The sequence below is a fragment of the Ovis aries genome, chromosome 17 (assembly GCF_016772045.2).
Source record: "Ovis aries strain OAR_USU_Benz2616 breed Rambouillet chromosome 17, ARS-UI_Ramb_v3.0, whole genome shotgun sequence".
NCBI classification, from domain to species: domain Eukaryota; kingdom Metazoa; phylum Chordata; class Mammalia; order Artiodactyla; family Bovidae; genus Ovis; species Ovis aries.
Window position 1 is genome coordinate 37,337,096 of NC_056070.1, and position 15,522 is coordinate 37,352,617.

The 15,522-nt window shown below is 34.4% G+C and overlaps 1 protein-coding gene across 4 annotated transcripts in view; it reads left to right on the forward strand.

Moving 5' to 3' along the window:
* Positions 1 to 15,522, forward strand: part of FSTL5 (follistatin like 5) — a 937,018-nt gene that overhangs the window by 857,454 nt on the left and 64,042 nt on the right. For all 4 annotated transcript variants that reach the window (XM_027956327.2, XM_042234380.1, XM_042234379.1 and 1 more), the window contains 2 exons: positions 4,357 to 4,464; positions 8,506 to 8,630. In XM_027956327.2, the coding sequence (XP_027812128.2) occupies positions 4,357 to 4,464; positions 8,506 to 8,630 (233 nt within the window). The remainder of the gene's footprint in view (positions 1 to 4,356; positions 4,465 to 8,505; positions 8,631 to 15,522) is intronic.

Here is a 15,522-nt window from a genome sequence, read left to right on the forward strand (position 1 = left end):
GTGTCAAATATAGAGCTATTCTTTTACAAAAGCTAATGATCTAAACTGACAGATGGTTCAAGTAATTTACGAAGAGGACTAGCAAATAATTCGTAAAATCCAATACCTGTAATTTATCCTTTCAAAGGTTGGTCATATAAATAGGAAAATATCAGTTTTTTGACAGAAAATTGGGTTATGATCCTGAATACAGTTGTTTGGAAATATTTTTGTCATGGTTGTATGATTTCATTGCTGAAAACCATGTCAATGTTTCCTCTGTAAAATGGGTTATATCTGAACACCTGAAAGTTGTAAATAGATTTTTCCTAGGAGTTAAACACCTTCCAAACATAGTATGTCAGAATTACTTTTCATTTTTATCTGAATGTCTTTTTTTTAGTTCTGGTGAACTTTTATAACCAAAAAGCAAAATAAACTGAATTTAATACTAAACCTATGAAATGCTGAAAGCAAAAATTATTTACACATTTTGGAGGGCATTGAATAAACATCTTTCAAATTCTGAAGTTGCTTTGAAAATTTATATTTTCTTCCTTCAAAAACATTGATCTTATTTGAAGGAGATTAATCATGAACAACTTCTGACACCTCCTAGAACATATTCTCATAAGTTAACTTTTAAAAATAGTCTCTGCTTGCCATTTATAAAAGAAAATGTTCATAGTTTAAGGCTCAGTGAAAGCATCACCTCCTCTTCTCCCTCATCCTGTTCTTACATCTTCCTTTGATCTTCCATGGCAATTGTCCTGTATTTTTATTAACTAGACTTGCATCTAGTTATTTTAAGTTCTTCCACCCTATCACCTATAAACTCTTCCAGGACTAAGACTGTGATTATTAATTATTAAATTATTACAGAATTATCAAATTCATTTGCTAAATAAAGGCATTCCATCTCTAAAACACTGTGATGCTGCCATGTACTTTAGTACAGTTAGTTTTTTCTAATAGTAGTAGCAGTGGTATTTTTATAATGTTTAACACTCACCAGACTTACCTGGGCACTTTGTACTTACCACCTTCCGTAATATTTACAGGAACCCTTTGAAGTAAGTGTTATTATTGTCTCCATCTTATTATAGAGGAAACTGAACCACAGTAAGTTTAGTGACTTCCCAAAGTGTTATTTCATTATTGTTATTTCAGTTTAAATGAAGACACTAAAATTTGAAGTCAGTTTCAGAATACACATTCATAACCATGGTGTATAGGGCTTCCCAGGTGGGACTAATGGTAAAGCATCTGCCTATCAATGCAGGAGACATAAAAGACGTGGATCCGGTCCCTGGGTTGGGAAGATCCTCTGGAGCAGGGCATGGCAACTCACTCTAGTACTCTTGTCTGGAGAATCCCAGACACAGGAGCCTGGTGTCCAAAGTCCCTAGGGTCTCAAAGAGTAGTTCAGGACTGAAGCAACTTGGCACGCAGGCAAACATGGTGTATACTGCCTCTTGATGCCTTTCCCCTGGGATTATACTGCTTATACAAATGCTACTGCATATACTTGGGCCCCGTTTCTCCTCACCTTCCAAAAAATAAAAAAATAAAAAGAATATTTCCTGTCCATGAAGTATAAATAGGAAGGCAACCTATCCAATCCAGACATTGTCAGGAATGAAACTTCTCAGCAAGAGGGGCTGCTCTTTCATAGGTAGGGAGGTCCCCACTTAGGGAAAGAACACAGACCCAAATACCAAGCCTGCTGATCACTTGCTGGATGACTACTGGCGAGACAAATGTCTCAGTTTTCTTATCCATTTCATGAGGATATTAACAAAACTAGTTAACTATGGACTGTATGTTAATATGGATATTAACTATGGACTGTGCCATTATACACTTTGTTGTTGTTTCGTCTCTAAGTCATGTCCGACTCCTTGAGTTCCTATGGACTGTAGCCCGCCATGCTCCTCTGTCCAGGGGATCTTCCTGAACCAGGGATTGAATCCGTATCGCCTGCATTGGCAGGCATATTCTTTACTACTGAGCCACCAGAGAATCCCAGTATACCCTTTAAAAGATAATACTTGTGAATGGCCAGGTGAGAAGAAAAGAAACTTACAAGAGCTGGCAAACTAAAAATTTTTATTCAGATTGTTTCCTACTACATAAAAGCTAGCTAATGATCTTTGCTATTTTTATAACTGTCTCTTAAGAATTGAATAACAGTGACATCTTTCTCATCGTGGTATTGTTGCCTGTTGAACTATTTCAGGCTTCCCTCACAGCTCAGTTGGTAAAAGCCTAAATATTATTCCAATTTAAGTTACATGTAAACTAGTCTGACTATTAATCGTACATAGATCAAGTTTAACATATAAAGGGAAAATATGAAAAATCAAAGGAATCTTGCTTGCATGCTTAGTTGCTCAGTCATGTCCAACTCTTTGTGACTTCATGGACTGTAGCCCACCAGGCTCCTCTGGCTATGTGATTTCCCAGGCAAGAATACTGGAGTGGGTTGCCATTTCCTCCCCAAAGGATCTTCCCAACCCCAGGGATCAAAATTGTGCTGTCTGTGTCTCCTGCGTTGCAGATCGATTCTTTACCTGCTGAGCTATACTAGCATAAAATGGAGTGTGAAGTCTTTAGAAATTGAGGATTAATATTCTTAAATGACAACTTTCAAAGCAGGAAGAAAAAAAAAGTGTAATGCATGGAAGTCTCCTCCTGCTATTGTGTCTTTCCATGAAAATGCTTTATTTTCAGAAATCATTCATCATCTTAACTAAGATATGCCATGTGACCACCCCTCATCTCTAGGAACGCTGGGAAATTTCACACTTCTCAAAGGGGAATAAGCTTAGTCATTGACTTGAATCTCTGCTGCTTTCCAAGTGGACTACCTTCCCTGACAACATCGCTGCCCACCTGAAACCAAAGTATTTTAATGGCTTTGTTAGCTAGAAAAAAAGGGCTGAAGACACTAACACAGAAATGTTTAAACAGGTCTTTTCAGAACTCCAATAATTACTTCAAATGCAATGTATTGAGAATTTTAAATAGCTAAAATACAGGCCAACATTTTAGAAAAGAAATGCTTCAGTAAAACCAAGTTGCTGTTGTGATAGTTAAAATATGAATCTCTATATACTCAATGTGATTATAGTTTACTTTTAGCCCATTGAGAAGAGGATTACATCATGAATTAACTTGGGAAATTCTCTAAGGTCATTCAATACAGCTCTGGGGAAAAATGCTTTTAATATCAGATAAGGGTTGTTGTATTGAATACAATTTGTTTTATGTATTATGTTAGAAAATATGTAACTATTATAGGAAATTACTGAAATGCAGTGTTAGGTTATAATATCAATAGCTTGGAATTAAGGTGAGTGAAATAACTTCTTGGCAGCAATTTATGTTTGAAAGTTGTATTTTCCGTAAATGCTAGGTATAAATATTTGCAGAAAAATGCATTTCTCATATCAAGTATAGTACAAAAAGCTGCTTCTCTTTTTTCTGTGATTTTAGATTTCTCATTAAAGAAGCTAAATTAGGTAATTTGTCATTATAGTTGCAACCATATATTAGATTGTTGATGTTTTAGCATTATAAACAGTCAAATCCCATAACTAGCTTTGGGATAGAAAAATCTAATAGTATAAATATAGTTCTTACCTGTACTCAACAGCTGATTAAAATGCACATATTAATCATTTATACCTTGAGTTCCTAAATAGCTTCTCTGTTAAACACAATTTACATAGGTAATGAATGAATATAAAACTATATAAAATCATGTAAAAACATATTAGAGTAAGGTATCATATTTCTGAATTAATCAAAATAGGATTTAGAAAATTAATTGGCAACATGCAATTTTAAACTTTTAATTTTATATTGGAGTATAGCCAATTAATAGTGTTGTAATAGCTTCAGATGGACAGCAAAGGGACTCAGCCATACATATACATCTATCCATTCTCCCCCAAACTCCCCTCCCATCAAAACTGCCACATAACATTGAGCAGTTTCCTGGACTATATAGTAGGACCTTGTTTTTCATCCATTTAAAATACAGCTGCGTGTAAATTTGATCCTAAACTCCCTAACTATCCCTACCCCCATACAACCATAAATTTATTCTCTAAGTCTGTAAGTCTGTTTCTGTTTTATAAATAAATTCATTTGTATCATTTCTTTTTAGAGTTTGCAAATAAGGGATGTCATGTGATATTTCTTCTTCTCTGTCTGACTTACTTCAGTCAGTATGACAATCTCTAGGTCCATCTATGGGCAACATACATTTATTAATCCTACATCTAAGCCCTTGAATTTTTACATAATTTCCGGCCAAGTTTTAAACTCATATTTGGGTCTGAAATCTTTTTCAACCCCTATCTGTTACAGGCAGTAAGCACAGATCCCGTCCCAGTTAAATTACACTATGACAAATCTCATGACCAGGTCTGGGTGCTCAGCTGGGGTACAATGGAAAAGACTTCTCCAACACTACAGGTAAGTCCCTTTCAGTGTGTCTGAGAAAATGATGATCTTTAAAACTTTCAGTATCTAATTGGGCATTTAACCATTTAACAATGATGTTCTTTCATCTAGATCTTCACAGAAAGGAAAAAAAATGTTGATACACAAATACATTTTTGGTTAGGAAATATTTTAATTTAGATGTTCCAAACATTAGATTTATATGCCAAAAGAATAACCTATAATGACAAAGCTGAAGCCACTGCATGGAGGTTGGGGTGATTGTGATGGATTGTTTGGCAATTTCCAGCTTCCCTCAAATTTTCTTGTTTTCATCTCTCTAGAAAGGGATGTGGGGAGTGTAGCTTGTGAAGTAGAGCCCGGGAGAGTTAGACAGAGTCTCAAAGCAGGTTTTCAGTTTTCTCCAAACACACAGGATTTCACTATCTGACTGCTGGTTCATTTCTAACTGGGGAATAATTACTGTCCTTTTTGTAGAATTTGCTTATGATTTGAAATTGACAGATAGATGTATATATACATATATACACATTTTGACAATTACTTTTGTAGGGATGTTAAGAATCATCCCACACACTATATAACCATCTAAAAATGGGTTATTTCCCCCGAATGTCTAGTAAAAATATGCTAATAAGATTTAGCAAATTTTTAAAATATTTGCTGGGTAGAAGTGAAAGGTTAGTCTCACATCTAAAATATAATATAAAATGCAGTATTTGAGAATTACTCAAAATATGACATACAATAAAATTTATTTACATGAAGAATGTGTGTGTGTGCATTTATGTATGTATAAGACAGATAGATGATATATAAATAGGTGATAGATAAGTTGGTGATAGATAGATAAACAGATATATAGATACATTGACAGGAATAACAGGGTTTCTGAATCAGAGAACAGACTGTCTCTTACCCTTGGAACCTGTTAGCATTTATTCTGCAGCCCCTATCCCCATGGGGTGATGCGGTGAGAGTTTAGAGTCACCCTGAATAACTAGCACAGTCCTACTGACTCAAATCATGAGCCTCTAAGTTATTTTAGGTGGCTAGCACCTCAATCCACCATCTCATGTGAGAAATAGAGATTGTTATTTTGAAATATATCCAAATCTTCTCCTGGAGTAGAGGAGTATGTCAGTATCCTGGCAATGTAGTAATTGGCTCAGAGGAATTAAGTCCCTAAATCTCTCAGGAGCAATACTCCATCTCCAACTTTCAAACGCATTTTTGCTATGCCATCATCTTTTAAGAAAACTTTTTGCTCAGAAAGACCTGACTCAGCAGAAATGTCAAAATATGTATGGATAATTGTCTCCCAATAAGATTATCATGAAATGTCTTCCAAAATAATGGGATCTAAGATTTATTTGAAAAAGAGAACTGATTTTCCTTTGGAAAAAATGAATTGAAACCGAACCCCATGGTCAAGCTCTCAGTTTCACCAGTGTCCCTGTGCCATGATGGTGAAAGTCTTACATCTACAGACTGCTAGGTTATGAGGCTAGGAAGTACTTCTTTGCTCTAATGTTTGTATCTTATAATGTTACCCTCTTAAACTTGAACATGCACAACATTTTATCAAGGATCTGAAAGCCCTTCTCTGTGTTTTCATGTTGAAAATATAACTAAATCTGTATGTCTTTGTCCAGTCTGAAAGCAATATTTATTATGTATTATTTTATGTGATATTTATAATTGATTAATATAAACCCATAAATTGTCATAATTTTAAGTATTTAAGACAATGATTTTCCATCTACTGTTCTAAAGATAAAGTCTTAAAGATTTATCATAGTTATGTTTTTTTCTTTTCAATGGGCATTTATATCTTATGAAAACTTAAATTCTCTTAAATTCTAAAATTCATGTATCAGTCGTCTGATGTTTTACGACATAAATGCAGTGTCTATACTACAAATATACAACAATTTGACAAGTAAATATCTCCAGTGAACAACTTGGAATAAAGTCCTTGCATTCTTCTACTGGTCTGGACATAAGTCTAGTCCGATGAGGCAACAGTGGGAAGTGGTGTCTCTGTTTACTGCAGGCATCGCACACAGAGAGGCAGGCAGCAGAACATTCTTAGAAATGAGCCAGGATTTTTGCAAGATTGCACCTATTGATCAAAGTGCATCCCAGATCAGTCTGTGTCCTTGCAGTCAGTAGACTCAGTCCCGAACCTGGCAAATCACCACTTCCAGCTCAATTCCAGAAGCAAGAAGGGCCTAGACCCATCAGGGGAAAAAGTCCAGACTGAAGGGAACTGGGGGTGTGGCTTTGCATATTTTACAATCTATGACAATGACAAATGCAGAAGAGAGGTTCAGTTAATCGGCCTTCAGGAGTGTGAATGATGTGGGATGCAATACACACATTATAGTATTGTTTGAGTATTAAATTCAGTGATGCCTGTACACTACTTAAAACACATATTAACACATAGCAAGCTCTCCAAATTATTACTGCTGTTGTCAGTCAGTACTATTATTAATTTCAAATGCATCTACATGCATACTGAGAAATATACACCTCTGTACAGCCTAATGGAAAACAATTTGGAGAGTTCCTTTTTTATAACCCTGTTGAGTTTTATTATAGTCTTGTAGACATTATTATAAGTGGCTGAAGTCCAGTGAGGACTTTCTCACTGATACACATTAGTAAGATAACCATGAATAAAATAGGTACAATGTCTTTAAAGTTTAACCACGTACATTGGTTCTCTCTTCCTGGGCACATGGCAGGGGAAAAGGGTATCCTGGTTGGGTGGAGCCATATGATTAGTTCTGGCAAAATAAGTCTGCCATGAATAGAAATATGCAAGGTAGTTGGCTATTCTTTCTTCATGGAAAACAGAATAAAAATACTAAAAGCAATAGATATCCTGCCAAAGACCTCTGGGAAAGTAACAGGTATAAAACAAAATGTTTATTTTTAAAAAATAAAGAAGCAATAAAGAAGTAAGGATTTGTTTCTGTTCTGTTTTGGTTTTTGATTGTAACATGACTGAACCTATCTTGACTGTTATAATAATAAATCTATTTTCTTGAACTTGGCAATTTCCAATGGAACCCAATGAAAGTATAATCATTGCAATGAAGAAAAATTAACCTTTTGGGGGAAAAAACTAAAAATAAAAATGATATTTACTTCTGTCTTAAAAACCAAAGGAAGACACTCAGTTTTGAGGGAGAAAAGTCTATTAGGCAGCCAATGGTTTAGGATGTTTAATTTGGTAACCACATGTAGAAAGGGTTTAAAAGAAGTAAAATAAAGGCAAGAAAGTACATACATTAAAAGGCTCATACAGAACAATGGCTATGAAGAAGAGACAATAGGACAAATGTGGAGGTATGAGAAATCAGAAGGAAAAACAAAGAATTTGATGCAAAATGGGATAAAAGAACTTACATGTAGTGATCTTTTCTTTAAAGAAATATGAAAGTTTTAAAATCAATTAATGGTGAATATTTGAAAAAAATCTCTTTGATTAAAGTTGCTTAAATCTATTATTTTCAATTTATTAAAGGAAAAAATAAAATATAATGCAACCTAAGATTTCTAACAGCAAAAATATTTCAAATGATATATTTTGGAGTTTTCTTTCCTATGTTTCCAACTATGTTCTATAGGAGGGGAGTTTTTTATATATCATTTACTCCCCAATAAAGCTATGAAGGAAGGAAGGAAAAGGGAGGAACAAAGAAAAAGAAACAAATTTAATAATTTTCATCATATGTATGCTTGTTTTTATATTTTTTATTAAAGCAGTAACATTTTTATAATATAGAAGTTATCGATGTACAAATTTATTATATATTTTAAGCAGAAATTGTTCAATAAAAAATGTTTTCCATTTTTTCCTTTTTAGAAACAGAAGTTTCTACATTGAAATAAGCAAACAGAATTCCAATTTGCTTAATAATACACTAATATTAAGGTTTAAAATAAAGAGTCTATGCAAACAAATGCCAAAGGTTTATTTCATCTCTGATCCTATTAAGGACATGCTTGGCCAGGATCTAAACACAATGTTCTGTTTAGGTGATAACCCTGGCCAGTGGGAATGTACCACACCACACCATCCACACCCAGCCTGTGGGGAAGCAGTTTGACAGGGTGGACGATTTCTTCATTCCCACCACCACACTCCTCATCAACCACATAAGGTGAGCGATCTGACGAGCGTCATCTTTGAGATTTCTCTCTAATTTTGATAGAAAGTCATGGGGAAGCACCAAAAGAAAAATTCTGTTATACAACAAATACACACATAATTGCACTCTGATTAACTTTGTTTCATCTGCTTGATGAACTTTTGCTTATCAACATTAGTGATGAATTTTCTGTATTCTAGTCCCTCTTATATATAGTGGAGAATTGAATTTATAAAGGTATGGCTGCATTTTTAAATCAGTTTTGCATTTAATATTTTTTGCAAATTGTCTTTAAGTTCTTCTGATTAGGTTTTTGCAAGATGCTAAAATTTGAACTTGGTTGAATTCATTTCAGAGAAGAGAACCAATCTCAGCAAAATCCATTCAACTTATTATAATAACATTCTTGTATCATTTTACCCATAGAGAAACAAATATAACATTGTATCAGGATGTATAGTAAGTTGAAATGAAATATTTAAGGTCTGCACTTCGCGAAAACGTGTTTATTCATTCAGTCTCTCAGTGTATTCACAAGAAGTAAAAGAGTAAATACTTCTAACAATATCACTTTAGAGTATCACAGAAGTGGTTTAAATGTTTAAAGTGGGAGACTTTGGATATTTACAATTTCTAAAACTAATCAATATTTTATTGATTTATTGAAAAAATGTAAAGTATTGCTTAGCAATATTAGTGAATCTTAACAAAATTAACATTGTATTATCTTTTTCAAGAGAATTTGGTTGAGGGGAGACTGCATCACATATTTTATATGAACCATTATTTGATCTTTGTGTATATTTGTTCCCCTTGAATTAAAGTGAAAATTATCTTGTCTAAAAATTGGATTTAAGAATTCTGAAACAGTACAAAATCAACTTGCAAAAATAAAAGGGGAAATTCATAAATATCAGTTGTGGCTCACAGTCAAGGTTTATGTAGAAACTGTTCTTTGGGCAGCCATGAATATGTTTAAAAGAGTTTAATATATTTGTCAAGCAATTGTTTATTGTTTTCAGAATGCCGATTATGTCCCTCAGCAATAAAGTGATTATAATGTGCTTCACATTTATTAACTGTTTTCATGGAAAATAAGTCGAACTCAATGAAAATTCAGCATATTTGAAAAGCATTTGCATAAAGAAATAATCTTTAGGTCTGACTGCAAACACTGGAAGAGTTCAGAGACTGAAGAAATCAGCATAGAAACTGAAAATGGTCCCACCTGCTGAGATACCTAAAAATATGTAATGTTTTCATCCTTATTTGATGAGAACAAAGTTTGTTTAATTGACATTGAGTGTTATGTTTAATAAATATCCTTTTGCTATCTTCAAGTTGCTGATAAATTTTTACTAGTAAATCATTTAATATGTAGCATTTACTTTTATTTATCTCGCTATCCTATTCCCTATTATTGTGTTTAATATACTTAATATAGTTTAGTATAGTTAATATACAGGTTATCAACTTTGCTTATTTTTTAAAGTGCACTATTTATACAATTATTTGAGTCAAAATTCCTATATGTAACACTACTATGGTTAATAATATATCATTTGGAGTATTTTTTCCCTATAGCAAGTAAGTTATAAAATAGTTACCAGAGTTGGGTCTGGATGCAGTAAACACCATGTGTGGTTCTGTGTTTGTATGTATAATTGATATGCTGTCAGAACATATCTTTTTAGGGTCAGAATGATGACTACATAGCTGAAGTCAGAGCTAATAATTATTGGAAGATTATGCAAATAAGGTTAACACATATAAAGCAAATTTTTTTGGTTATTTCTATATTTTATAATAAACACTGAAAAGTATTGCTTGAGGATATTTCTAAGTTCCTTTATTTCTTTTATACATATATAGACAAATACATAGATGTTTTGACAATACTTGTAAGAATTCTAAATTAAATTATAGCAATTCTACCAGCATATGCATGCATACTTAGTCATTCAGTTGTGTCCAACTCTTTGTGACCTCATGGATGGTAGCCTTCCAGGCTCCTCTATCCATGGGATTCTCCAGGCAAGAATATCAGAGTGGGTAGCCATCCCCTTCTTCAGGGATCAAACCCAGGTCTCCTGCATTGCAGGAGCCACCAGCTCCTGAGTCACCAGGAAGCTCCACCAGTATAGAGTCCCAGTTTAAGGAATATGAGTGATCATCATAATTCCTATTACATTTCACAGTAATTATCACTATTACTAAAGTGAAGAGAAAGTAAAAATTAGCATGTATTTCCAAAAATAAACTGTTGAATATGTAAAGAATTTTTAACATAATGAGGATTTATTGCATATGAGGAGAACCTGAGGGATAAAGTCTTTTCTCCTAACAATTCATGAAACATTTTATCCTACCCAAATGTGGCTTGTGTTATAAGATTGTTCTTTTCATGAATTGTATTTTTCAGAATTTGAGGCTATTTTCTGACTATTGTATTTGGTGTAAATTCTAGGCCAGATAGAAGGTCTGATGCATAATATGTATTTAGTTAATATTAGTTCTCTTCCTCTGACCCTTAATTGTTACCAGACCCAGGTCTGGTTGCTCACTACTCAAAATCCATTAAAGAAGCCAGATTGATGGAAAGGAAAGTTTGCTTTATTTTGAATGCTGGCAGGCAACCAGGGGAGAGGGTGAATGCTTGTCCAAAGACCAATTCCCTTGCCCAAACTTGACTGTCTGGGGGCAAGAGCTTTTATAGACAGAGAAAGGGGAGTACAAGCAGAAACAGCACCATCAGCGCTGATAGTCATCTTGATATTGGTCATTGGTCATCTAACCAGGGTCATCTTGATTGTTTTGGAAACAGTTAGTCTTTAGCTCCAGGGTCAGTTTGTTCCCATTTCTTTGAGGTCAGTTCTTGGAATCGTGGCAGCTCATGTCATGGCTACTACGTCTGGTCATTATGTTGTTAACTTCTTCCACCTCGTGGGGGTTTCAGTATCTATAAGACAGCTCACAGATATGGCTCCAAATATTATCTATAGCCTCTGAGGAAGGTTTCCTGCATAGCTCAGTTGGTAAAGAATCTGCCAGCAATGCTGGAGCCCTGAGTTCATTTCCTGGGTCTGGAAGGTCCCATGGAGAAGGAAATGGCAAACCACTCCAGCATTCTTGCCCGGAGAATCCCATGGACAGAGGAGCCTGGTAGGCTACAGTCCATAGTGTCACAGGAGTTGGAGAGTTGGATACGACTTAGCGCTGTCTTTCTTTTGAGGAGGCACTACAGGTCCTTGACTGTTTAAAGGGTAAACTATTATTTTTTGTTCTCCTTTGATGGTTTTTTATGTTTCTGCTTTTTTCTCACTTCTCTGATTAAACTTCTTTGACTAAAGCTTTTCCACAGACAAAAGGCAGGCTGAGGACATGGGGGCAAGGACCATAGGGTCCTGATCTGTTTCATTGTCACACTAATTTGCTTTTCTCTCAGATAGCTACTCTCTCATTTCAAATTATTTATATTCTGCATGTCTGAAAAGCTTCTGGCCAAGTGTCAGGATTTTATATCTGTTTTTGAAACCTGAACTGTGTTCACCAGTGTTAAATAGAAATGTGGAAACAGAGATTTGGGTGAAGTGAAAAAGGGTAGTTTTTATTGATTTGTCAGGCAAACGAAGCCACAGCAGGCTAGTGTCCTCAAGACTATGACCTGCCCTGGAGTGGGTAGTGAGGAGTTTTATAGTGTGTTCATGGACCAGGATGTGATCAGCTTATGAATAATTCCAATATTAGTGCCAATAATGCCAATATTAGTTGGCATCATTGTGAAGTTTTAAGCATTGTCAACCTTCTGTTTTCAACCAGTCTAGGGTCTATGTTCTTGTGATCAGCAGTTCTCATCTGCTGGACTCCACTTCCAATAAAACCAATTTGGGAATATGTGTCAGGTCTTTATCTATATCTTTCAAGAAATTAGAAGTTTGGTGATTCTGCCATGTGGCTAATTTACAGTCTCAATTGTTATGTTTCCTGGCCCAACAACTATTCTTTGTTTCTACATCTTCACATTTCCCCTTCTCTGCTGGTTCAGATGGTAAACAATCTGCCTGCAATGCAGGAGATCAGGTTTGGGAAGATTTCCTGGAGAAGGGAATGGCTACCCTCTCCAGTATTTTTGCTTGGAGAATTCCATGGACAAAGGAGCCTGGACAGCCCTTCAATAGGGTCACAAAGAGTCTGACGTGACTAAGAAAGTAACACTAACTCTTGAGTCAGTGTTTAAAAGACAGAGACACAGGGACTTTTGCAAGGTTTTGTGTCCTTAGCCCTTCAAAACTGGTAGGCACTTAATTCATGTTTCTCATAAGAATAGAAATAAAGAAGTAAGTGTTACACTTGTTCCTAAATCCGACTACAGTGTATTGAGGGAGGATAGTATTTCTTATGCACCCGATTTCTCAGCAGCTAACACAATATCTGACAGGTGGTGGGCACAGCATCAAGCACACAGGAATGGTTATATGTGTGGAGGCAGTAAGTAGCAGTAAGGAACTTATGTCTCTTGACAGATCCCAGCCTGATTGTCCCAGCAACACCATTTCCCACTGGCTATTGTGAATTCAGCTTAATTCCTTTCTTTCCAGGAACTGGGACAACATAATGTGTTAATATTAAGTTACCCATAATAGAAATGTCAGAACTACTCATAATCTGTACTGTAGCAAGGGCTGCCCTGTGATTAGCTACAGTTTTGCTAAAAGTTTTTTGTTGTTGTTTTCTCTCTGCTTTGTTTCTTCTTTATTTTCTTTCTTTCTTTTCTTTTTTTTTTTTTTTGATCTATAATTCTCAGGCTTCTTTCATCTCTAAAATAAATAAAAATCAAAGAACTTCAGAGAAAACAACTTCCTAATTCTATATTAAAAGACTGATACTTATAATCATGCAGTTTAGAAAAAAAAAAAAAACAACTAAGTCTTCACAAAATTTGGAAAGTCATTCAACTTTTAAGACAATTTGAAGTTCTCAGCACTTTAAAATTTCTTCAGAGCCTGAAGTAGGTCTGTTTCCTAGTAGTCTGAGGAATTTGAATTTCAGGAGATTAATTTCCATGTTTATAAATGCCTGAGAATGGAATCTGGTACCACTGACTCATCCAATTCCCTAACTGAATTCCACCCCATTCTGAGTGACATTGCCCAGGCTTCATACTATTACTTCTATTCATATATTACTCTATAGCAGGAGAGCTTAGAAGAGGTTATTATTGAAAATACCTTCTTTGGGTTTCATTTATCCATTCTTTCTCTATAAGAATCAAAAGATTAACCTGTGTCTGGACTAAACCAGACATACTGGTAATACATACAGTTGATTGAAATCAAAATGGTCTCTAAACTGTTGTGTTCTGGCTAATGAACCAAGCTTGCATTCTTGTCTCTTTCTTGAATGTGAGTGCTTGTCCAGGAGATGGTTCAAAAATACTCTCGAGAAGCATGCAGCCATTCTATATGCCTTGTATTTATTAGCTCTAGTTGTGAATATAGTTTTGTTGAACTAAACTTCCTGAAAGATGAGAGAGGGCAGTTACACTTTTGCCTCTCCCAGAAAGTAATTCCTAAGCTTCTGAAAGGGACTGATTAACACTTTTTGACTATAAGTTTACAGGTTATTAAAACTCCATAATAGATATTTGGTTAATCCATTTCCCAAATATTTAGAGAAAATATAAATCACTTGAAATTTAATTAATAAAACATGATTTTCTGATGTTTATTAAAATATGTTGATTTCAATTATTCCACAATTATAAGCCTTTTTGCTTTCAAGTAAGAATAAAATGGGTTTCCCTTGTAGCTCATCTGGTAAAGAATCTGCCTGCAATGTGGGAGACCTGGGTTCTATCCCCGGGTTGGGAAGATCCCCTGGAGAAAGAAAAGACTACCCACTCCAGTTATCTGGCCTGGAGAATTCCCATGGACTGTACAGTCCATGGGGTTGCAAAGAGTCAGACACAACTGAGCGATTTTCACTTACGAATAAAACATTTCATGTCTCATGTTCTGTTACTTTTTTCAAAAATAGGTCCACTGCATATTCAACAAATGACATATTTTTCACATTAATAATTCATTGTGCATTTCAGTGAACTGGCAATGTATATTAAATAGGCATTCTTTTTTTAGACTGGCAGTTAATAGAAAATTTTTTTTAAAAACCTTAAATTTCAACAAGTCATTAACAAACCATGAATCATAGCTCTAAAGTTGGAAAGATTATATAGTTCTAAGATGTGTATTTTGTAATGACCTGAAAAATATAAATTTCTTACATGAGGAATTTCAATTTGAACTCAAAACAAGTCTCCAGATAGGTAAAAAATTAAGAGAGACTATTACATATGAAAATGTGTGTGCAATTCTCAGAAGATTCAATTATGTCTATTTAATGTCATAAAAATTGAAATTATAATTCATTATCTTTTTAATCAAAAGTACTCTACAAATGTAAAGCAAATGTTTATTATTTTACTCATAATTTGTATCTAAAGAACTAAGTTATATCATTATATATATATATGTTTGAATTGTATAGCTTACTACTTTTAATTTCTTATGATATGGCCAATGCATGGGAATTTAATAACTTTCATTATCAATTTTTTAATTAGCCAGAAATTAAAAAGTAATTTAAAAATAATTGTTTTTTTTTTTTTTTTCAGAAGAATGGTTGTGTTACAATGGCTGGGTTATACATCAAATCTCAGAGAGAATGGATATTTACATAATTGATTGTGTTTTATTTGGAGGGCCATTCTGGAGACAGAAAAGTTTAAATGTCAGTTTCCTGTTGTAGTATATGTAATTATTGCAACTTTCTGTGCAAATGCTATTAGAATTTGTCTACATAGAATAAAAACAATAAATTTGACAGTAATTTATCATTTACCACA